Source organism: Anneissia japonica, unplaced genomic scaffold (genome assembly GCF_011630105.1).
Source record: "Anneissia japonica isolate Jap-2015-1 unplaced genomic scaffold, ASM1163010v1 scaffold670_len1213532_cov191, whole genome shotgun sequence".
In the NCBI taxonomy this organism is placed as follows: domain Eukaryota; kingdom Metazoa; phylum Echinodermata; class Crinoidea; order Comatulida; family Comatulidae; genus Anneissia; species Anneissia japonica.
In genome coordinates this window covers 1,131,421-1,157,367 of record NW_022693499.1, presented here as the reverse complement: position 1 = coordinate 1,157,367, position 25,947 = coordinate 1,131,421, and the positions used below count along the sequence as shown (strand labels likewise).

General features: G+C 33.9%; 3 protein-coding genes across 9 annotated transcripts in view; all 3 read right to left on the bottom strand.

Moving 5' to 3' along the window:
- LOC117100790 overlaps positions 1-719 on the bottom strand; it is a 7,622-nt gene extending 6,903 nt beyond the window's left edge. For 2 of the 5 annotated variants that reach the window (XM_033240611.1, XM_033240612.1), the window contains exon 1: positions 448-718. In XM_033240611.1, coding sequence (XP_033096502.1) covers positions 448-560 — 113 coding nt within the window. In that variant the 5' untranslated portion in view covers positions 561-718. Of the gene's footprint in view, positions 1-447 lie in introns of all 5 variants that reach the window. The other 3 variants (XM_033240608.1, XM_033240610.1, XM_033240609.1) reach the window with 2 other exon arrangements.
- A 5,755-nt stretch (positions 720-6,474) lies between these two features.
- On the bottom strand, positions 6,475-22,287 carry LOC117100775 (methionine synthase reductase-like). Of its 2 annotated transcripts, none has more exons than XM_033240591.1 (12): positions 22,191-22,287; positions 16,188-16,324; positions 15,560-15,710; positions 14,585-14,702; positions 13,724-14,090; positions 11,870-12,013; positions 11,263-11,505; positions 10,344-10,567; positions 9,799-9,955; positions 8,493-8,704; positions 7,977-8,162; positions 6,475-7,032 (listed from the first exon to the last, which is right to left on the bottom strand). In XM_033240591.1, exons 2-12 carry the CDS (start codon positions 16,320-16,322, stop codon positions 6,888-6,890), a joined length of 2,082 nt encoding a protein of 693 aa, XP_033096482.1. In that variant the 5' UTR covers positions 16,323-16,324; positions 22,191-22,287; the 3' UTR covers positions 6,475-6,887. The 2 variants fall into 2 exon arrangements, with proteins under 2 accessions (XP_033096482.1, XP_033096481.1); XM_033240590.1 differs by lacking the exon at positions 22,191-22,287 and adding an exon at positions 19,416-21,904.
- On the bottom strand, positions 21,912-24,447 carry LOC117100776 (protein FMC1 homolog). 2 transcript variants are annotated; one of them, XM_033240594.1, is made up of 4 exons: positions 24,313-24,447; positions 23,810-23,889; positions 23,382-23,534; positions 21,912-22,301 (listed from the first exon to the last, which is right to left on the bottom strand). In XM_033240594.1, the coding sequence occupies exons 2-4, from the start codon at positions 23,876-23,878 to the stop codon at positions 22,203-22,205; spliced, it is 321 nt and encodes a 106-aa protein (XP_033096485.1). In that variant the 5' UTR covers positions 23,879-23,889; positions 24,313-24,447; the 3' UTR covers positions 21,912-22,202. The 2 variants fall into 2 exon arrangements, with proteins under 2 accessions (XP_033096485.1, XP_033096483.1); XM_033240592.1 differs by lacking the exon at positions 24,313-24,447 and adding an exon at positions 24,149-24,306.
- Between the last annotated feature and the right edge of the window lie 1,500 nt (positions 24,448-25,947).

The window sequence follows — 25,947 nt, the reverse complement described above, 5'->3', positions numbered from 1 at the left end:
TGTCAGGCATTATATATGGCATTACATTAGCGACATTACATAATACCTAGTGCATTCATCATCTCGGCCTGGTGAAAATAAAACACCCACAGCTTTCCACCCTTGATAGGTTGTGCTATTGCAAAGGCTCATTTACTGTACTGTTAGAACTGTTAGGCCTACGCGCCACTATTATGTGTATCATCCCTCATGAGAATACTGTTTATGAAATCAAAGATTGTAAATATATAAGAACAATATTCGGCCGGACCTGTTCTTCAGTCAACTGACACTTTGCTCACTATTTACGGTAGATGTAGCTACCAATGAGATAGGAAACCAGCAAGGCCTACCTCTTATCAATGTTACATTTTGTTTGCTTTATTGTTATTTCTTTTTGTCATGCATTAACCTTTAATGTCACATACCCACTCACTCCAACACACACACAAAATCAATAAAACTTACCTTTTATTTTGAGGACATACACTTGGTTGATTTAAGGTATCTCCTGCAGCTAGGAATAATATATCTCGTTGAACATTTGAAGCCAACAGTATCAAGAGTATTATATAATTCATCGCAACGAGGTGTAATCATTAGTTCCTTGCCAATAAAATTGTGCCCAGTGTCATTCGAATTTCAAAAAAACTAGTCTTTGGTGAAATCCGTATATAAACTCTCACTATCAGCTTTTTTGATGAATTCAATTATCTGGTTAATTACAAATTTCCTATACCCTCGGCAGAACTATGATTGTGAGAGGATCACGCCCTGTGCAGACTGGAGTTCCGTTCAGATGCGTGGTGGAATGTAAATAACCTCGAATTAATTTCCTTAAGAAATGTTATAATCTTATTTAATACCAGGTTAAAATAACACAAATTATGAATTTATGTCGTTTTGAACTATTCCAGGGACTGGCATTAATTATCAGTTCTCTTTGTCATCTTGAGAATCATTTGTAGGTTTACCATTTATTGGACTAGAGAACGTTCTTAACTTATTGGTAGGCTCGTCAATACCACATGCATAGCATGCATGGTATGACCATGGTATGAGAGTCACAAGATGTTCTTAGAGTTTATCTCATAACCATAACCTGTTTGGAAGTGTCTATTCGAAAATACTATCTTGTTGTTCCAACTGCTTAATATGAGGGCGCACTTGATCTCTGTTCGAAGTGTGTAAAGAGCTAGAGCTGTTCCCTCGATGCGCAGAAGAGTGTGAAAACATTTGCTTCGCTAGGATACGAAGCCATAGCTTCTAATAGGATACGAAGCCATAGTGGCCAGATTAGGACGTCTTTACATACTACAGAAGGCCTGGGTTCTCCTATACGTGTGGCCTGTAGACAGTTGCGAATATAGCTTAGAATGTTAGGCTCAGGTTCTAATAAGAAAAGGTGGCGCAGGAAATTTGTATGACAGCATTTTGTAAATTGGTCAAATTAGTAAACGGATATTAAAAACCTCCACCAAAACAACCGTCGGCCACCATTTTTTTTTTACAATTATTCGATCAAGAAGATAATATGTTATTCAACAAAGCAACACATTATATAAAATAATATAGTTCAGCAATAATTTTAGACAGGATGAAACTTTCAATAAAACCACTGAATTTGTTACGTACATACCGGTACACAGCCGATTTAGGTTTGTTATAATTCATAATTATTTGGAAGGTTGTCTAAGAACTTTAAAAAAAAAATAGGCCTAATATAATACTGTTAAGACCATGTCATGTGATTACACATCCTGGAGCCATGGGTATCTTCTCATCCCAAGTAACTTTGAGTAATTATATAGTAAGGTCTGGTCTGCTTTGCAATTTTAATTTAAACCTAATAGGCAAAATGATTACTCTAGATTTAACGTCGTGAACAAAAAATATGGTGCTAACTCAGAAATATTTTTGACTCTAGATTTGGCGCATAATGATATTTGAAATTCATTACTTGAGTTATGTATAAAAATACCTTGTATATCTGCAAACACAACCATTTCATTTAAACTCAATTACAAGAACACTGCCGTTCGAAACAGTTTTTTTTCTATAATTTCATTGGGATTCACTTGCTAATGTTATATTATTATTTAAATCATTTTACATGGTTATTATGACAACCTTTTAATTCAAAATCTAGGAATAATGGTGTCCTATTGAAATTCCGATTTCACACTGATATTATAATTTATTATGTATTGAATACCTATTGAATGCTAGAAACATACTTTAATATGTATAGACATAATGTTTAACATCTGTTTTAAAAATTTTATTTTAGGTTTTTAAATGATTTATTTTGTTTATTTTAAGAATAATAATTAAAATGCCGAGCATTTGGAGTTTTTCTTTTTCACTTTTGGTACTATCTCGATTTTCTGAGTGTTCGTTTCGTGTTCACATTGTTTTGGATTGGTACAATAAAGTAAGTAATAGAAAAAAAAATCATACTTCAACAATAAAAATAGCTGTCCTATCTGATTAGTCACTCTTCTCTCTCACCGTGTCAACTCTCTCCCGACTCACTTATGCGTAATACCTCTCAGTTTATTGATCTTATCCGTATAGATGATTTAAACAGGAATTTATAAATTATTGGTTCCATTAACAAGAATGTCGCGTTAAATTTAAGACGGAAATTCGTTGACCGTGGACTGGACCAATATGTACACGGAGAGGGAGGCTAAAGCAGGGCAACCACTGCGTCGACGTCCCACGAATCTAAATCCGCTCCCTGTGAGCGCTGACGACGCGACTCCGTCCGCTTATTGTAGGTAGAAGTCTGAACGGATCGTCATTAAAAACGATCCGCTGCGCTCGCGTCTTGGTGTTGCATTTTTCATAGAATCGCGTCTGCTGACCACCGTCGGTCGCAAAGAGTGCAGTGGCGGATCCAGGAATTTGAAATAGAGTCCTCAGTGTTCCTTTTTTCTCTCGAATCTTTTTACAATTTTGAACAAATTAGGAGGGGGGTGTGCGGCTGGGTCCCCATTGAATCCGCCACTGTTGTCTGGCTTGAGCTGTTGGTCATTGAACGTAGGCCGATCTTCAAGAGGAAGGGGGAAAACGAAAGAGAAGGTACATGCCGATGTGTAGACAGACATCCTTTTAGCCAGAAGCAGGGGCGTAGCCAGGATTTTGAAAAGGGGGTGGGGAAGGAGAGCCGTTATGCGAATTACGTAGGACCCAGGGGGAGGGGGTCCAGGTGGCGAATCCCCTGTGAAGTACCGCACTCTGAACGTTCTCCTTAGGACTGTTTTGAGAGGATAAAGTGAAAATTGCATTAGACGCATTATATATAATATTAGTAAGCGCAACATTAATTATATAATACATCAACAGCCAACTTCGTTGTTTTTGTTCATTGTCGGAAGATTTAAATTTAAATTTAAAAAAAAAATTAATGAAATGTCAGAGGAATCTGACCAAAACATAGGCCTATCCTCCAGGATTCGAACCAAGAATCTTTGGCTTGCACTTCCAATTTAATAATCACAATAGGCTACGGCAAGTCTTTAAAGTGAATTTAAGTCACTATTTTAGTTTATCATTTAATACACCACCAGAAATATGTACCATTGAATCCACAGATTTTCCACATAAACCCGATTGATGAGCTGAATGCACACTAATTAGATTTTTTAAAATATGGGTGTGTCAGCTAAGCACAAGTCGGAATATGGGAATGGTAATTAACCACATAGTAGGCCTAATTGCTTCCGGGAAATTTTAATTGTTTAATTTCAGAGCTGCGGTAACTGTTAAGGATAGAATTGTTATCGTAGAAATTAATTAACTTGTCGCTGTTAAATTTGTTATTCCATGTGAGTTTAATGTACCGTACTTGAGTAGGCCTACACGGACCCTGTTGGCTCTCTGAGGAAACGGAACTGAAGATACAAGATACAAGATACAAGATAGCTTTATTGTCAAATTAAAATTTGAAATTGGTTTTTCTCATGGCAACAAAATATAAACATGACAACAATAAAACACGGATATGAAATATAGTGATATTATATAATAATAATAATAATAATAATAATAATAATAATAATAATAATAACAATAATAATAATAATAATATATAATAACAATATATAATGTGAAATGTGGCAAGACATTCTCGGGTGTTGTTATTATTGTGATACCTCAGAGACAGACCAGAAATTTATTTATCGATGGTTAACATGGTAATTATAATTAAAAATGCATTGTGGAACAAAAGAAAGTCGGTAGCGTGCCGTTCTTATTCTAGGGGGTGCTCTTAATTAAAGGGTCATCGCCGCTATTATTACCAGACAACAGCTTATTGGATAAGGATTCGTGGTTAATTACGAAAGGCAAATTTAACTTCTTCGAAAATCAGTGTCCATATTAGCTTTTTAATCTATAAAATCTACCTTAGATGTGAACAGTACTGTAAACAAATTACCATGGTCGCCCATCAAAAATATATTTCCTAATGTTGACCTAAATATTTTGATCTACGCGTAATGTTCTGAATACTCGTGAGTCAATGACCATAAAGAAGATATGTGGCGACGTATGAATTAAGCTTGTATTTTACATCAGTACATGCACTTCTGAGCTGTTGATATTGTCATGAACAGAACAGAACATTCCAGCGCACTGTGCGTAAATTATGGACGTGCGCTAGGCCTACTCTATGTCCAATCATCAAGGGATGGAAAGAGACCATAAATTAACATTTCAAACAGTTATAGGATTGATGCGGGTGGACGCAAAGTAGGCCTAATAAAATAAAAGTAAAAGGATTATGATGTCATCTCGTAACATAGCCATTAATTAATAAGCAATTAAAATGTCGTGAATCATCTTAAGCTGAGCCGAGTCATTCTTACAAATTGTTTTAAAGCATTTTGGAATGCATTAGTCTGAAACCACGAGGATATTTCGAACTTAGTGTTTCACAAATTAAATTTTTGAGTTGTGTAGTAAATGGTGAATAGTAATAGGCCTGTAATTGAGCAGCTTCATCTTGTGATTAAATACGCAATATTCAATGCAAGCGACAAGACAATTAAGTTTAGATAAGTTATCGTTTTGTGGTATTGATGTTCGTCCTTTCTATAACAAGACCATGGAAAAGGTTTCATACATTCTTCTTTTATGGTTGTCTCCTCCGTCATGTATTACAATTTTTTTTCAAAATCACAATGCCCACTTTACAGTTACCAACTTGGGCGGTCCCTAAAATTAAAATCCGCATGCGTAACTATTCATGAAACTTTTTATAAGCTGTGTACAGGACGTGGGGGTTACTGATTTCAGACGACCAGAAAAACGTAGAAAATTTACCTAATTTACATTACAAAAACTTTCTAAATGTATCATTAAAATCACTGTAATTATGCTTGATACAATAATAACATATTATGTTCCTATCTGAGCAGTGTCTTGTGGTGACGCTATAATTATATATAAACTTTGAACGCTAAAGTGCGTGTATACTGTATGCATGTTTGTGTGCATAGGGCCTATATGCGTGGGAAGGGGTGAATGGTGTTTATAATTTTATAACAAAACAAGAACAAGTGTTTGGCTAATCTTTTATTATAACAAAAGTACATACATAGTGTACCTTATCTCACCATCCTACAGAATATTTCATAGCATTTTAGAAATATATATATAATATTGACCTGTTACACTTGGACATGGAAAAACATTACATATCCCACATAGTATTGAAAACCAATTAAAAGCAAGTGTCTCAAACTATTACACTGGCTTGTACATTTCAAATATCACTTATCATTCTACTAGAATGTTGCCCTTTAATTATCTTGATTTGCAGTAGTTTCTAATCCTTTTTTTATTTTAACGTAATCCGGCCCTTTTTTTCTGCAATGTTTTATGTTGTTTAATGATTTTTGATTGAATAAATACCAATATAATTATAAACCTAAACTTGTATCTTGTACTGTTACACTGGTAAATGAAAAATTTCCAAATCCCACATAACATTTTAGAATGTGATGTAAAAAGCTAGTTTTGCAACCAGTTACACTATGCTCACTAAACATCACAACTATTATTTGACATCCGTGAATGTTATTTTAAACTTATTATTCTTATCATGAGTCTAGCAAACCAGTTTAAAGCAAGACAGTTAAACTGCAGTGCTAGAATTTGTTAAACCTGGAATTGAGAATATATGTTGCATCGCCCAGGATGGAGAGTGTGCATAAAGGGATGATATGGCCTTGTTCAGGAGACAGAGGAAGTACTGCAGATGGCAAATTATAGCAACAGGAATCGATGAGTAGATTGACGTTAGTCTTGATTGAGTGAGAGTTTCCAAAATATAAAGCCTGCTAATGTAAATTTTCACTAGAATTGCAATGACTCAATGCAATTACTTATCACGCCATTATGAAGTTATGCCCTGTTTTACCCACTATCTTGGCCTTCTTACACAGTAAAAATCATTAACATTAAACATGGAATGAGCAATATGAAGTCACTGCTTGTTTCACCCACTATAATGCCCTTCTACTTTAGCCTACTTGCACAGTAATAAACTAATGCCTTTAAACTATTACTCAACATTGGATGACCATTATGAATCCACATTTTCTATCTTGCCCTTCTACTGTAGCCTGCTTACACAGTACATTCATAAACTAATACCTCTAACCATTACTTAACATGGAATGAGAAAGAGGCATAATATAAAACATGATGATATTTACTATAAATAGTTAAGTACCATTAAAAAAAGTGATAGAATTTATAAATAACAATATACAGTACTGTAGTACTTATTAAAAGTCACCAAAATATAAAAAAACCACCAATTTTTAAATCTGATTATGTATAAACTCCTACAAGACACATTATAAGAAGGTTTAATTAAGTTTTCTTTTTTACATTTATGTCCAAATATCCTCTAAGTACCGGCCTTCTTGTCTCAATTTCATCATCATAGAATCTGCTTCTTTCTCTGAGATGCTCAGATGTTGGCTAATAATGTTAGAAAACATTGCATTAACATCTTTACTCATATTTCTTGCATCCCTAAAAAACAAGAAACAATTGTCAGTTTTACGAAATACTGTCTTCTATGCAGAACTATTAAACATCCGTAATAAAATTCCATAGTCTGAATTACTTACTTTGTATAGTAAAGCAAGCTTTTTCAATTAGAATTGAAAAGAGACAATAATTTCTGCAGTGTTTAGCAGATGTATTAACAGTAGCGCTAAAATCCCACAAATCAAAAATGATGATGTTCGTCTGTGAGTTAGATACTCAGATGGATGAACGGCCTCTTACCTATTCCTCTTAAGATAGATGATCAAGGAAAATTTTAGGCTTGTAACGTAATGTTGATGCATTATATACACCTGGGTTAGATTCCGTAATTTTTCGCAGGTAATTTCCATTAGGAATCTGGCTTACATCAGTTCATCCAGGTAAGTATTCACAAAATAGACATTCTTTTACATACACTCTTACATTGTATGGTAATCAATGTGAGGATTTTTGTACTAAAAGTTCTTAATCAGACAAAACTCAATTGTTTCAATCAGTTTATCATCGAATTGTTAAAAATAAGTAATCCAATATGATTTTTGTAACATGAAATTCAAATGGTTTACTACAGATATCACAGTATATCTACACCAATACAACATTGAATTATAAATTGATATGTAAAGTGTTCAGCTGTCCATCTTGTACTTGGTTGGCCACATTTTAATAGATCCCCTTCTGTCTAAACATTTTCTGACAATTAATATGTTCCTCTGTTTTTTCTGACGAATATTCAGTCCAAATATTAAAGACCTTGTCATGGATGATGTGAGCGCCTCTTTACAGCGACTAGGTTGTCAAGGACCATGCCCATATCCATTTCAGCACAATGACACTGCAAATTAAGGGTTATTCTCCTAACTTTACCTAATAAGCCAGATTTAGAATCCAGGAGAATAATTCACAAACTACATTACAATACATACCCACATACATACAGCACTGCATTTTTTTCAAGCAACAAATTGCAGACTTCAGCAGAATGCAGGCGAATGTTGTCTTGCACATAACGTGGAGATTTAGTTTTGTCCACAGCATCTTGGTTGTCTCGAGAAAAGGCAACCAAAAGTTTTGAGAGTATGCCTGTGGAATTTAATCGTTCAAGCTCAGACCTAAGAAATGAATAATAAGATGGGCACTATTAATAATAATATTTTGGTGACATTTTTTTTTCTTTCAATAGCTGCCCAACTTTGGAATGATCTGTGTGATTTCAGTTCATGTAACTAGTTTAAGGATTTACCTACATATTAGAAAATATATTTTAAATTTCTTTGAAGAGTTTAGACATGATGTTTATTGTTATAGATGGTTTGAAGTACCATTATCACCTTGGAGAGGTACAGCAAGCAAACATTATTCAGAGTGATTAGGGTTCGAATCTCACAAAAGAAAAATTGTTAAAAAACTCTAACCACCATTTAACAATATATCTACTCTACCTGTACAGGTAGTCTCGCTCCTTGTGCCTGCATCCAAAAAACAGCCAAATTGGTCCACAGACAAAATCTTTGGAGGCCTGCATTTCTGCTTCTCGATGCTGTAGAAACCCGATGAATGGAGCTACTCCAGTGCCTGCCCCAATCAAGATTATAGGCACAGAGGGATCACTCGGCAGTCGAAATCGTAAATTCTTTCTCGCGTATATTGCAATCTAACGATTGAATAAAAATGGTAGTAAAACTCTTATAATCTGCCAATTTTATATCAATGATGAGAAAGACACAAAAACATATTTCGAGCAGAGATTAATACATCATTTAATTAAGTATTAATATTAACATACAAGATAAGGAAATAATAGGTAAAAGACAAAAAAAAAAAGGAAAAAAAAGAAAAAAAAAAAAAAAAAAAAAAAAAAAAAACTAATCAGAGGAAAACATATTCTATCATGTTAAATTTCATTTCAAGGGCCATTACCACAGTGGTGTATCTAATGGTCAAGTAGTTAAAAATCACCTAAAATCACCTTATTTTGAAAGTTAGTGACTCTCAACTGATCATTGAGCCCCCACTTCACCTTCGCGCCCCCCACCCCAGCACCAAAGACTTCGAGATACGCCATTGCATAACCATGCCTACAGCATTTTAAAGGAAGATGGAGATGTTGTGCTTCAAGGTAAATTCAAGGTAAAGTCTAATACATTTGTGAGAGTGGAGTAAAAATATATTTCTACAGGATTGGGCACTTAGGACATTAGAATTTGAAAGAATGTACAGTAGTAACCAATTGACATGGCGACAAAGAAGTGAAGCCCCGCCCACAAAGTCACGAAAACCTTAGACAATGGCGGTTAGACCTACCGAGTTGGCGAAGATTTTCTTTGCTATCAACCTTCTTTAAAGAAAGAGAATTCAGGATAGGTGGTATGCAAATGAATCATATATTCATACTGTTAATCTATTACATGGCGGGGAAATTGTTGTAAAAGCCTCTGTATTTTGCTCCCAAAGGAAGAGGGAAAAGCCCCATTCAGTCAACCTTGTTGTCAGCAAAGGCCAAGTCACTGATGCGCACTGCTTGTGTAAATCTGGGTATCTATAACCAAGCATAGACATCTAGGCCTAGGCTCATGTATGTTTCGTGTTTAAACCAGCTGTCTAAGGAAGTTAAAATGTCCGAGAACAAGTTTTTTGATCACGTGACTAAATGACGCTCGCTGATTAGACGGTTTATCTGTCATTGAAATCTCGTTGAGATGTTAATTCACAGTTTCACTCCTCTTTGTACTTGTAGTAGCTCATTACCTTTGGTTTGGGTTCACCATCTTGTAATTGGTGTGAAGACAATTCACTTAACCATCCAGTGCAGACACCTTTTCGACCATACTGGCGACCACATGTAGATGGAATTTCTACAATGTTGAAAACAAAATGGAGATGATTCCTAGAGACCAGTGGTGAACTGAAGACAAGAAATAAGAAAAACAGGTGTAGTTATACAAGTGTCACATTATCATTATCATCATCAATTGTTAGTCGTTGCTGTATCACGTATCATAATATCTTATGATATACAATATGGGTGACTGGGCCATATGTGGTCACCGGTGCTGGTTTTGGGAAGCATGCCTCTTATGTGGATATGATGATGTCATAACACGTATCCATATATCTGGTGATCATAAGTGACAATATTGGTGACTTGGCCATATGTGGGTATGATGATGTCAAGACACACCCATATACAGTATGGGTGATCATAGGTATGGGTCACATATAACTTATATGTAGACAGAAGATTTTGCTGACAGATTATAACTAGATCAAGATGGAAAATTACAACATTGTACCTTGATGCTGAATATGGTCTTGGTAACAGCCTAGGCAACTGTTCAATGACTCGAGCTATTGGTGGACAGCATGATGGGAAAGCTAGTAAAATATCTAATAATGACAGACTAGGCTCCCTAATAAAACTTGTGTATTGTGATGCCCCTTGCTTACTGCATAACTCTTGAAGACGTGCCTTCTCTGAAGATTCTGTTGTGTATTCTGCAAGCATGTGAATAAATCCCTAATTGCAGAAGCATTAAAATTAATAATTTTATTTCAAACACAATGTATCACATCTAGATGTGTATAAGAGACAGATATTATAATAAATTGCAGTTATTTTTGTTTCTTTCAATGTGGAACAAATCTTTGAACAAATTCATTTAGAATGATATTAAAATTATTGATTTGGATTCTTTTTTATACTTCTAATTAAAAATGTTGGTGTTACATATTTTCCTGTCTCTTATACACATCTAGATGTGTATAAGATATTACAATATATGAGATAAATGACATTTTTGGTGAGGCAATTAATTGATTGCCTTATCCGAAATATGTGGTTTGTTTGGTTGCTCTTGAATGATTGTGTAGAATCAAGCAAGGAGCATGTTTTACAAATCTGATATTTTTATAAATAGTTAAGCATAGTAGGTGAAAAAAAATAAAATATATAAATTAAAATTTTTCATTTCAGGACAATTTAGTTTTTTTTTGTTAATTACTAGCTAAGTTAAGAATCTAAATAAAGAATAAAACAATGTGTTTTATCTGCTAATTGGCCAAACAAAATTTTCCTATTGTCATTTTCAATGCTTCATAACTTACTTAAATATACAAATTAATTAAAATGTTAACAGTTTAAAATGTATATAAGATCAGTGTAGATGGTAAATCTTTAAAGTCGATGTATAAAATCAAAATATAACAGCTTACTTTTTTCAGGGGCGTTCTAATATCACAGCATGTGCTCAGCATGTGTCTGATGGTTGTACGAGTTGCAAGGAATTTTGGGACAGCTGCATTTTTCTTCTTTGTGCCCTCGAGCAACTTCAAGTAGCAGACACAATCAGCAACATCAGAAACCGCTAGCCTTTGGATAATGTTCTCAACTTCTTCATCATTATTTTTGCAAACTATTCCAAATGAATCACCAGGTTCATAGGTCATTGTTGACTCCTATAAAAAATAAAAACAATGCTAAAATAGGAATTATATTTTGTCCAACCTGATGTGTTTTTGTAGCTTACCAGTGTACGTCCGCAAATGCTTGTGTACAAAATCAGGTGGGAATCGAACCCACAACCTCTAGATAACTAGTTTGGTATCAAACCCACTAGACCACCAAGCTTGTTCTTAAGTATTGGCACTGTTGAATTTAATTCCATGTAGCAGCAGGTACTGCATTGCTTTTTCAAACCGCAAATTACTGGATCTGCCACTCTGATATTTTATTAATATTGTATTTCAAACACAATATATAGGTACAGCAGAAGAGACAAAATACAATGTTTTCTAAATAAATAATTATCAACATATTTACTGGAATCTCTAGTTGAACATCGAGGGCAGTCTTCACAGCATCCTGTCTTGTTAATGTAGTCGATGCCACTAACGTTGCCATGATTACGCCTGTGGTAGCTGATGGAAACTCTGCTCCATTTTGGAGACTTAATGAATTCAAGTCCTATACAATGAAACCCATGGAAAGATGTTAATAGTACATTTGGTAGATAGTCTATCATGTCTTGAATAAACAGTCGGCAGTTGACTACAACGAACAATATATTTTTTTTTTCATGAGCTAATAAGGCTGGAATAGCCTTGGACTAGGCTAGGGCCAAAGCCTAGCCTATTTTGGTGCATGGTACACAATGCAAATCCAAAATTGTTGTATTATTTGTGTATTTTCTTTTTTTTAAGCAGAAACACATTTTTGGTAAAAAAAAAAGTTTTCCTATCGACCTACCAATTTTTTTTTTATTTTCCCAAAACGTGGCCAACGCAAAAAATTATTTTTTTTGGCCTTAGTAACATAACATAGGCTCCTGATAGGAGCTTGACTATACTGCAGAACTAGGTCAAAATTACTCTTATCGGACAAGGTGCTATCAGCCATCAGTCATCTGTCAACACATATTTCATTTTACACAAAAATGTCACTACCAGAGCAAGGGTATATCTGCGCAATCATAGTATACTGTATATTTATTTCAGGCCTCAAAATTTTATAATTTTGTTAACTCGACATACTGTACATAGATTCTAGGCATCTGATTGGTTAAGAAACGGGTAACAGGACGTACTATTTCCCTGAAAAAGTACTATTCCCCTGAAAAATAGCACTTTTTGACCTTTCACGTGGTGCAAACTCTAGGCCCCACCATTGTGCTGACGGTAGAGGGGACTGCGACCTCTACAAGAAAAAAGATTGGCCCTTGACCGCGCCACGGATCAGCAAGTAGATGATAAACAATAATCATGGTGGCTGCTCCTGGATGAAGAAGAACTAGCCTACGCCTAGTCCTATACTTCTAGACAAAGCCGAACGCAAAAGCATCAAAAGACAAATTAAATAGGTCTTGGCAATATTCAACAAATACTGCAAGACGATGGGTGCTGTTGAAATTGAGGAAATGAGCAAAGAAAGAGTTAGACACACTCTTTGATCGCCTAGGCCCTAGTTAGTAGGCCTCTAGCTAGGCTAGGCTGGGAAGTAAGTACTTTCTTTAGGCCTCGTAGAATCTATGTATGAGGTATATGAAACAAATATTGACTGCTCTAGATGGAAAGATAGGCTACGACCTCCACATCTCCTTGGGGCAATAGATTTCACCATTCCATTTAAGAGCAGTCAATATAAAGTATAATGCCTGTGGTTGGCATTGGAGAGGCATTTACTTGGTTGGTGACAGTGGTTTCTTCCACCGTGACCTTTGAGTCAGGCTCCAGAAGAAAAAAAATTTTTGATATGTTGTAGAACTGATTTTTCTAAGACAGAAAAAAGTTGTTTGACTAAAAATTGGGGAATGGTAAATGAGATACAGATTTTTTTAACATTTAAAAACTGGGGGAATAAGGTGTAAAAATGGGCAGTTACGCCCCTTTTTCCCCCAGTTTTTAAATATTAAAAAATCTGTATCTCATTCACCGTTCCCCAGTTTTTCATCAAACTACTTTTTTCTGTCTTTGAAAAATCAGTTCTGCAACATATCAAAACATTTTTTTCCTCCGGAGTCTGACTTTTGTAACATTCATTTTGTTAATCCTTCCAGCTGCAATATGTTATTCCTTATCTTACATTTTTCTGATGTACTATTTTTATGCTAATTAAATCTTGTGGCTCAATATAAAATCAATGAAATGAAGTTGAACATCTTGGCTTGAAGTCACTTACTATACTTTCATCTTCACAAAATTCAAGTTCCAAAAATGGATGTGGTAGAGCTGGTATGACAATCTGCCCTTCTATTGGTGGTACACTTTTCAACAATGACGAAACCATATCTCCAGCAGTATTGTTTGAGTCAACAGTCTTAGCTTCACCAGTTTGTTCCTCGTTAGAAACAACCTTAGAGGTAATGTTTGGTTGTTGTGTTTTGATATCAATTTTAGCAGAATCGACTTCATCCCTAATTTCATTAATTTGATCAGGCAATGGTGAAATCTGAGCATCACCTGAACATGTTTCTATATTTTCTGAAAACTGAAGTTTCAATGCATCCATCAATCCATCGATCCATGGCTCAACTACAATCTCTAATCTGAAATTACGAATATTATTATGAACACAGCAAGAGAAAGTACATAGAACTTCACTTTACGCTTAAATAAAAACGAAATTATACAACAATCATACACCAAAGTAAATACAAAACATATTCAGAATATTAATTTGACAAATATAAAAACTTCATAGCTGATATGTGAACTAACGCAAGCCTGCTTTTAAGAGCATCTAGCTATTTGGAGGTGGAAGGTTTGAAAAATTTATATTTATATTAATATTCAATATCCATGCTATTAATATTATTATTAGTTCTTCAACAGGACATAGAAAAGGTCTTTGCTTTTGTTTTATTTCAATTTCTATTTCTTTTTTTTAAATCTTGTTTCCCTATGATTTTGGATGGAGATTTTCTATGCGACCCTTTATTCACTTTATGTACTTGGATCATCATCAACTTGGTCAAAGCAAAGCACAAGTTTTGCTTAGTAAATCATTATCGATAATTAAAGTAAGGTGATGTTAACGTACCCAATGGCATCATCAGCAAATCCTGTCGGATAAAAATGCCGAGCACCGAGTTCCTTAAACCGTGCATCAAAATTCTGTGGATTTTGACAGAAGTTGGAATAGTTGCTGTCACCAAGGCCTAGTTATCAGATTCAGAAAACAATTTTTACCAAAAAAAAAAAAAGATGCATTCTATTTACAATACACAGCAAACATAACAATACATAATGGTCAAGAGACAATACAGTAGAGGCCAAACGACCTGTCATTGCAGCCCCTTTTAAAAACAGTAGGTACACAGAGAATGAAGCACGACTTTTTTTATACCTTATTTCGCAAACTAATTTTTTAAAAATTGTCAGAGAAAGGTGAAAAAAAAATTTGGTTTTAATAATTAGCAAATGGTTTTGCCAAAAAACATCCAGATGGAGGAGAAAATAAAAATACAATTTTATTGGTGAATGTAAACAATGTAGTAGTAGCAATGGGATGTTTAAATGCTTAAAATTTATATAATTAGGAAGAAATACATTCTGTTTGAAGATTTCAAGGCAGCAGTGTGTGTAATAAAAATAAAGTTATTTTTTTCTGAAATTTCCATTTTTTTGAGGCGGAGGGTGTGCTAATTGGCCAAAAATAAAATTTTATTTTTATGCGAAATCATCATTATTGGCAGGTGGCGGGTTCGCTAAACAAGGTAGAAAAAGTTCACACCTAATCTAACTAAAATGTTATTTAAATAGTTTCTTATTTACAATTTCTCATGGTTACAGAACTTACTATACATAGAATATTCACAATCTTTTTACACATTAGCTTATGTTTTTTTGGTTGTTTATTTTTATATTTTCCATATTAATGATGTAATGCAAAAGTAGTACAGTTGCTGAATGCTGTATACTTTTCTTCTTTACAAACCGAATCTGCTACAGGAAAAACAATGAATAAAAATACAACAAAAACAAACCCAACATAAACCTTCGAACTAATTCCTACCTAGAATAGTGTACCGCAGTTTACTAAGGTGGTTGTTTGGTAAGGTTTTCTTTCGAATTCGCCTCCAAAACTTGAGAGCTGAGTCTGGGGGTTCACCATCCCCTGTGCTTGATATAACAAGCACTAGCAAATTTTCTTTTTCCACGTTGAACTGAAATCATGAGTGAAAACAAAAAATTAACAATGGTTATATTTTTTAAATACATATACTATGGTGCAATGAAATTAAAAGTTATTACGCCAAATAAAAAAAGGTAGTTAATGGCACGACAGTAACACATATTATATTCCTTACTCTCCTGTTATCAGCTATTAAGTTATTAAGGTTTTTTCCTTTACTCCCAATCAGCATCTAATTCTTATTTTTCGAGTATATATTAAAGTTTATACCAAGCTTTTTTCTGATGTTTGTATTATGGTATCTTGTCTTAAAGTTCCATATTTTTCAAAAGTTTTTCAAAAATCTACAGCAAAAAGCATGTTTGGACCTCCACACGAGGCCTACAGTAATTTTGGTATTGCTGTGGCGATGGATACTCCTAATAAATTGATCCTCAGGAATTATAAAACATAAAAACACTTTCCCCCCATGTACTCTGCCCAATTTGCAACTATATAGATACAAAACCTTCTTTTCTGTCATACTGAGGCTGTGTAGATCTGGCCGAAACCCATGTTCATAAGCCTTTTCAAATATCTCTTCTGCTACCGCTTCAGACTGGCCAGTCTGAGAACCATACAACAATAAGAAACGTCTGTCCATGGCTGAAAATACACAATAGTCTTCTATTAGTATTAGTTACTTGAAGTATTAATTATTTGTTTTAAATTTTCTGATGAGTTTGTTTTAAATGTTTCTTGTTTTATTAAAAAGAAACCGGAGCTTTTTTGAGATTTTAAACTCTTTTTAGGTATCCTCCTTTGCAGCTAGCTGTTTGTTGTGTTCTCATCCACTGTCGATGCTAGGCGTGCTTTATGTGAGACTTTAAGCAAATTAGAGACGATCGGCCCAATTTAAAAGTGGACCCGATCATCCTAAAAATTGGCCTGATAGTCTGGAAATGGGCCCGATCGTCAGGAGTAGGCCCATATCGGCCGCTACCTATAGCGGCCGCCCTCCAGAACGGCCGCCAATATGTGTATATGACACATTCACAATTAATAATGCAATACCGCTCGCTAAATACAAAACCTTCGAGTCAACTAGGCCCCAGTCAACTCGGCCCGGCAGGTTAACTCGGCCCTCTTTTTCATTTTATATATAGGCCTACACACTATATAAAACTACTTAAAAAATAACTATTAAAAAAATAAATAAATAAATTGAAGTCACATTAAGAATTGTAAACATCATAAATATATAATAAAACCATTGCTCCAATCAAAACGTTCGATAGATTGAAGTTCTTCTCCAATAAAGTATGGTATTCGTTTCTTATTATTATTATTATATATAAAGCTAGTTTGGATTTTATCTATTATATCATCATTTATATATAGGCCATATATATTTAATTATGTATACACATAATACATATATATATATCTAAATAAGAATAGGTTGAAAATTGGTTTCCTCCACTGAAGTATTTCATACATATGATTTTCGTTTCTTAATTCTATACTCAAATATGTACACGATTCATGCCATTGATTCAATCGTTTGTTGCTCAGAAAAAAGCAACAATACTAATATTGTTTCATTATTTATTATATAGGCCATATATAGTGTTTCTAATGTTCATACATATGATATTCGTTTCTTAATTATTTATACTCAAAATATGTCCACGATTCATGCTATCGATTCAATCTTTTGTTACTCAATAAAAAGCAACAATACTAGAGTAGTAGGGTTAAAAGTTAACGTTACCACGGAGAAGTTAATTGATATCTTTTGTCTTATTTGATGAAGCAAGCATGTTCATTGTCTAGCCAGAGTGAGTTGGTAACTCCCTACTCCAGTAGTTGTGTAACGAAAACATTTTGTTAGAAATCGTGTATGAGAAAACATTTACTGAAAAAATAGAATAGGTCCTATGCCAGTTTACAAAACAAGACTTTATTATGTTCTTGAAAGAACGCTGTCTCTTATACACATCTAGATGTGTATAAGAGACAGATCCAATAGACCACCTTGAATAGACTATCCACCAAGAGAACATTTTTGAGTGTCGCCCTCTATTGTCGGCGTCATTACTAGTGGTGGCATTTGCGAAGTTACCGGCTTTAAGGAGTTCAAGATACCACAGGGTTCCCCTGTCTCTTATACACATCTAGATGTGTATAAGAGACAGAATACAAGCGTAACCACGGAAACGTGTATTTCTATTGTTATCTTCTCTATGAAGGGTGTTTACAGTTAAGTTCTGGATTTTAGGGCGATGTATTTCGTGTTTTTCGTGCTTCAAATCAGTCATTCAATCATTTAAGAACGTATAGGCCTAGACATATTAATATACAACGAAACATAAAGCATCAAATAGTGTAAACTTTAATAATATTACGAAAAATATAATAAAAATCCAGATTTTTTTTTTCTAAAATAATACACAGAATCATTGAAAAAAGGCAATGCCAGTCGGCAGACTGTCAACGTCGGTCGGAAATTTTGAGTGCCGGACGGGGCATAAATAATGTGACTTTTTGTGGCGTTTATATACTCTCTGCTTCAAAATCAATCAATCATTTAAGAACGTATAGGCCTAGACATAATATACAACGAAACATGAACCATCAATTACTGTAAGGTCAAACGAAATATATGAATCTTAAAACATTATTATTAACTTACACAAACCTAATAAAATCCATTGTTTATTCAAGTTTCAAATAGATAAAATGAAACATATGAATTTTAAAACATTTATTAACTTACACAAACCTAATAAATCCAATGTTTTGTTCGCAAACTCATCGCAGTATTAATGCCATTGAATTGCTTAAAACGACATTAATTAATTAGCAGCAAAATACCTGATAATACAACACGATTATTAACATATGATTGCACATATAATGTACATTCGTTTGTTTTAAATAGATAAAACGAAATATATGCCATCTAAATCATTAATTATTAACTTATACGGGACTTACACAAAACTTAATAAAATCCACTGGCAGCATAATAATGCCACATTAATTATTTGGCAACATAAAAAGACCTAACAATAAAACACGAAATAATGGATACCGAGTCTGTAGCAGCAATATAGCTTTGCGCCTACTTGGTGTTCCATAAAAATATATCTCGGCCGAACTTGTTCACGGCGGAACCGGTCCTACACCTTCTAAACCGACTTAACCTAGGCCTATGCCAAACCTACTTGACCTAGGCCTATTCCAAACCATTTAACTACAATGTACTGCATTGTGAATGCGTCATCGGCGTTCCATACATATACACGCATTGGCGGCCGTTCTGGAGGGCGGCCGCTATAGATAGCGGCCGATATGGGCCTAATTCGATCGTCAGACCTAGGCCTAGCCAAAATTATTTCAGCCCATGGTTGTCATTTGTATTTGTTGATGTTTGAAGCACCGAAATAAATAAATAAAATAAATAAATGAAATTACAATTTTATTAATTACGATTCTTTATACCTGTATGTAAAATAAATTTAGAATGCAATAATGAATCAGAATAAAAGTGGGCCCAATAGTCCACACTAGGTGGACCCGATCGTCTTTCAGCGTGGCTCAATCGCCTGGAAATGCAGCTAGGCTAGCCTAGGATGGCCCGTAGATACTCAATCTACGGGCATTACTACGCAGTATTATTCTAAATTAAGATAAAATAATCCTTTCTGAATGTCATTCTCATCTTTACTTTACCAAATCTCATTAAAATTACCTGTATGTAGTTATATAATGGATTACAAACCAGAGAGTATCCACCTAGGCTTGGCTTTTGTTTACCTCTGCGACCTGCATTGCTCATGCATGATGTGTGCCAAAAGTAGATTTCAACAGCGCCACCAACGAACGGAGGATTTGATTCGAATTCCTTATTACTCTATTTTAAATTTCAATAAGAACTACTTATCCTCTATTATGTCTATTTTGGTACATTACTGACGGCGACGTTTCTCAATTTGGACGTTTAACACACACACACAACACTCGTAGATTACTGTAATAATTTAAATTAAGTTAGCATTTCACAACAGCCGAAAAGTTTCAATTTCATTCTTCTTTTCGTTGAAGGGCTTTGCTTGATACGATTACAGTATGAAGTACATGCTGGTGTGTAAATTTAGATTACTTAGCTCTCAGTTGATGACTGAAAGGAACAACGATTTTCTAAACAATTAACATATGGATTTATAATACCTTTCTAATATTTTTTATTGGCTGGTAATATAAGGATTTTAAAGTAAAATACGATACCACACTGTACCATACTGGGCTAACGTATTCTAATCCTTTTAAAAATGCTGCTGTATTAGATGTTTTAAAACACGGTTTTTTTTAAAGGATTTTACAAACTTAATGACAAACGAAATATAAGTAAAATATGACCATTGCCTAAATTAATATTATATACATTATCTGTTTTTAAAGATGTAATTATCATTGCAATTTAAACTAAAAAATGAAAAGCTTGCACGCGACAGATTCAAGTGTGCATGACAATAACCGATTTATGTGGCTTACACATTTTCATTTGCATTTAAGTATAGGCCTACATTGCTGATATTAAAATTATGCCATATGAATGTTGGTTTACATGTTGTGCACTTAAAACCTCAAGGCCACCTTTTTTCTATAGCTAAATAAAGTTCTTCTATTCTCAGTACATGCAAATCTATTCTTTATTTCAATCATCAGATTTTTGTTTCAATTCCATTATATTTTTACATACAATTGAACTTGCCTAAGTCGCATACTTTCTAAGTCGATCCTATTTTACGTACCAAATTGGTGTGTTTTCATTTAACGGTTTGCAATTAGTCAATTTTATCTAAAGTCAAACAGTTTTGCAATGCCATTCGACTTAGGCAAGTTCAACTGTATATATTGAATATTATTATACCTGTATTGTTTAGCTCCGATGAGCAGCTCTAGGAATGCCCTGCTCATTGATTTAATAATATATCTTTTTTTATATACCAACATATTCTACTACCTCTGTAAGTTAATAGATCTTCTTTTTTGTGAAATGCGCCACCAATACCAAGAACTGTACATACTGCAGTTACCACTAATAGGACACGTCGTATTATTACTGTATGGTGTGGTCGGTTAACAAAGTGTTCTATTGAACCAAATGTCGTGAGCTTGAATCGCGCCTCTGTGTTTAATTTTTTTTTTTTTTATAATTTTTTGATTGATCTTTTTTGGTATGGGCTAATATACTCTACTGCCTCTATTATACTGCCCTCATCAGAGCTTTCGAGATTACAAGAACTTATTTATTTTCATATACAATAATGACTATGTGTAAGTCAAGATAAATCAGACCATTACCACACTGTTAAATCAAGTGATAAAGCAAGCATACTGATAAATGATAAAGGCAGAAAAATTATTAGGTTCCACAAATTAAAACTTAGGATCATAAAATGTCATTTTATTAGTCTGTAGATCAGTCAGCACTAAGGCACACAAACAGCAAGGGTCGCCGAAATGGATATGGGAAGGCAAACTTCCTCAATTGGGTCTCAGTATGTTTGAGGAGAACAGAATGCCTTGTGATAAACATTCTAAAGTTCAATTTAAATGTCTGTAATCAATTTAAACAAATCAAGATTTTCGAGTCCCACGGACCCGAACTATATTTGAATTTGGTTTACCACCAAAATTAACAAACACCATCAACTTCAGGTGTCTGTGTGTGTACTAAATTAATGCTTATCATCACTGCAAGACAACATTCAAGCCTTCAACTAACAGTCTGCTACATGTCCGGTATTATGAACAGATGCATTTGTGCTTCAGCAATTACTTGACCACCTCTAAACTCGACTCCTTGCTAACTTATTGCATACTTCAGCCACAAGCACAATGATTTATTGCAACAATAACAGATATTTGAAAACAGCTTTTCTTTCTAGAAAACAAAAAATAAATGAATAAACGGTGTACAAGTACATATTTAAAAAAATGGAAAATCAAAAATACTTAATGTACACATTTTGTATTTGTTAATTCTTCTGCAGTTCTATTTGTGAAATTACATTCATATTGCAGGCCTGTATCTGTAAGGTAGTAAAAACACACCTTTCCAGTGTGTCATTTAAACTTAACTAACAAATCCAAAACAGGGCCAGGAATATTTGCTTTTCCCACAAACACACATGTAGTCTCACAATCGCTTATGTTTACAAATATTATGTAAATAAATATGTTTATAAATATTGGGACGCTAGTAACAATATTCAAAAGGTTGGCTTAGTGGTCAGCGGTCAGTTAAGAAACCTGCTGAAGTTGTTTAATGTGCCATAGTACATTAGCCAATAGGCCCAATGGCCACCAGCAATCTAATCACATTATATATAAACTCTGGGGTGGCACCAGGATTTGCCCGACGGAGGACAATTTTGGGGTTTTAAAGGCTTATTTAATTTATTAAATAAGCCAGCCCCCAGCACCCGCTGGCGCCACCCCTGTATAAACTTAACCATACTGGACTGGACTTCTACTGAAGTGGTTTTGGTGCTTCTGGTAGTTTAAGTCCAACCAAATTTGCACTCTCTTCTACAGTACGCTCGCCTCTGGAATATGCTGCATTCAATTCCTATAAATAGATTGAAATGTTTATTTATTATTCATTTATATTTATTTGTTGCTATTTTTTGAAAGTTGTGACAACTTGGATCTCCTGAGGTATTTTCTTGGTTTCACAGACACAGTTATCCAAACCATGCAAAATTTGGGAAAATAGCAGTAGGCCTAGATATTTAGGGAAGTCTTAGCACGCAGACATTATTTTGTTTTCCATTGGTGGCAGTATGAATGCAAGCGAACTAAATAACTCAGGACAACTCAGGACATCTTTTCCTTTCAAGATACCACAGGGTTCCCTGCAATATCGGAAAGTTTTACATGAATTTGCTTTCACACTGCACAAACCTGGTTACAACTTGTTAGCAACTAGTTGTTACTACATGTATTTGCAAAATAGTGGCACTGTGAAAAGGGTATAAATAGTATAACATATCAGAGAGTTACTCTATTGAGTAACTTCTTTATTCAGTCTTTATTGCTATCATTTGAATATTAGGCCTAAAAAAAAAATAATTGTTTGTTTGCCCTTCAGTTCCCGCCCCAAGCTCACGGAAAAATAAGGGCAGCGTTTTTTAAACAAGTTTATTTTTTTCAATTTTTTGGTCACAAATTTTAGAAAGTGATCTTTTTCTCCATTTTGGGCATGAAAGTTGTCTAAATTTGGTGTCTGATGTAAGGTAAATTCATTGCAAAATATCAATTATGGGTTATTTTTATTCAGTCTGATGAATACCCTTTGAAAAACAAATAGTGAGCAGGCTTAACTGCAAGCATTTTGATTAAATATGTTAATTTTGGTGACAAGAGACAAAAAAAAACACCTTATTACACCCGCCCCTCTTATACAATTTCAGCATTAAAGGGCAAACAAACAATTTTTTTTAGGCCTTATATTGGGATGTGTTATAGAAAAACACCAGCAGCTACAACAACAATTGCACTTTTATGCATTCCAAAAGAAAATCCTTCATTGTGCTCTGTACAATTATACAACGATGAGTTTATGTAAAGACAATACTGTACTACTACACTATATGCATAAATAATAGATAAGATCTATTATTATTATCATCATTATCCTAATCATTACCTGCAGTTCTCTAGCACTCCTCAACAGACAGTTAAATGTATGTGCGTTATGTTCAGCTTCATCTTTTGCTCTGCAGTTTTTCTCGCTTGTCACCTGAAACTTTCTGTACTGGTCTAGTACATAACAATATGCAGGTTTCCTCTGTAAAACTCCCTGTGCATCAAATTTGTGGAGAAAAAGTTAATCACTAAATTCAAGAATTAGTAGTCATATAATTATCATATCAAGATAAACAGTGCTCAGTCAGGAGCACACAGACAGGGGGTGTTTAGAAAGCCAAGATTAAAAATACAGAAACAGTAATATTTATTAATCGTTTAAAAGGAAATATTTCAAATTCAAAGCTAATAAGTTATATAAATTCAAATACAAGTTTATAATAAAAAGAACACACACACACACAAAAATAGGAAATAAAAATTACAAACCTGTAAATTAAGATATCTCAATTCCCTCAACAAACTTTTCAAAACAATCAGCGGTTGAGAGCTTGCCATTGCACTAAACACTTAAAAATAAAACAGAACAGAATTTAAATATTGAAGTAGACAAATTATGAAATTGACGGTAGTCTGTGCAGAGTATACAAGGCCTTATATGTTATATTGCTGTAATAAGGCCTTGCCTTTTATATACAACAAGGCATTAATATTAATTTATTAATGCATTTAACATTAAGAACATTAAGATTCTCTCTTCTTCACAAATGAATAAGGTGATAAGGTGATTTTCAAGTACTGACACCATATAGCCTAGCTAGGCCTAACCTGCAGTAATGCCAGCTGACTTCCTGAAATGTCCCCGATCGTCATCAAGCATCCATCATCCTGCTGGATGGACCCAGGCTTGGCCAACTTAACTTAATAAAATACCGGTCCACTCTAGAGAACCACGACTACCTAGATCTTGCAGTAATGATTGCGTTACTTACAACAATATTATATCCTAATGTTACTCTCATAAACTGAGTTCGTTTCCTGCAGTATTTTATTAACCTATGTCTAGGCCTAGGCTAAGCCCATTCCACTCTTCTTACGGATGATCGAGTGGCGAGGAAAAACTTGTGAGCCATCTAGTGATATATCGCCATCTATAGTTTTAAAAGTTCGATAGCGTTCTTCCAGCAAACTTGGTAGCAAACTTGGTTGGTTGCATTTTTTTTTGCTATATTTAAAAAAAAATTGGATATGATGTAGAGCAGACATTGATAAATCAAAAAGTATGTGCAACATTTTTTTTTCAAACGTATGGGGGGTTGCCAGCAGTTTTTAAATGGCCGCCGTTTTTTCCTAAAATTGTCACTAATATTGTAAATTTATGTCATTAAAATGCAGTATTCAATTGGAAATCCACTCATAACAATGACAACAGTTCACTAAATATTGTACACATTTTTTGAGCTATTACAATTTAAAATGGCTGCCATTTTCCATTATTTTAGATTTTTAGCATACATAATAATATAATAATAACTGATCTGTAACTGTAAAACAAAAACGTGTGATCAGCCCCTGAAGCAGTAGTTAAGCTTATCAGATGTACCTGTTCAGGTTTAGGAGAAATAATCTTCAGTGTACTGAGATGTGTACCTGCGAAGCGGAAGGGAGTTCCTGCAACAACTTTCCATTGTTGTCTAGTGTTTCTGATATATCAGACAGTGACAGTGATGAAGAAAGTGATAATCAACTTAAAATAAAAGAAGCCCTTTACATTGCTTGGGGAAATCCGTCACTGAACAAACAAACAACTCATTACAATATCAATGTCTATCATAGCAATGAATGTCATGTTATTCGAACAACGGCGTTGCAGTAGAGGTGCTACCTGTGCCAAATCTATTTTGCAATCATGAGGAAGCTGACACAAGGATGATTCTGCACAGTGTGTGTGCAGCAAAGTCAAACAGTCGCATTGTTGTCAATAACCCAGATACAGCTGTGTTTATTTACTTACGGAAATAATAATAATAATACCAAGTTATTATTATTATTATTATTATTATTATTATTATTATTATTATTATTATTATTATTATTTTCATTATTATCTTGTTGAATATTATCCGTATTAATTTTCATATTATTATTATTGTTATTATTATTATTTATTTATTATTATTATTATTATTATTATTATTATTATTATTATTATTATCCTGTTGAATATTAGCCGTTTAAATTAAACTTACGGAAATAATAATATTAATAATAATAATAATAATAATACCAAGTTATTATTATTATTATTATTATTATTATTATTATTATTATTATCCTGTTAAGTATTAGCCGTATTAATTTTTATAGTACTGTAGGGCTATCTATAATTTATCATTGCAATTTACTAGTGAATCTGAGATTTAATTATTCGCAATAGATACAATACTAATAACAATCCATCAATAAAATGTGACTTTTACAAGAAAGCAAAAAAAAAAAACAAAAAAAAAAAAACAACATACAGTTGGGCATGAGATAAAAACAAAATAATATGATTATGATTGAAGTACAGTAGTTGGATAAGGGGTTGGTTACATCAGACTGTATATTTCGCGGTCTTGCACGAT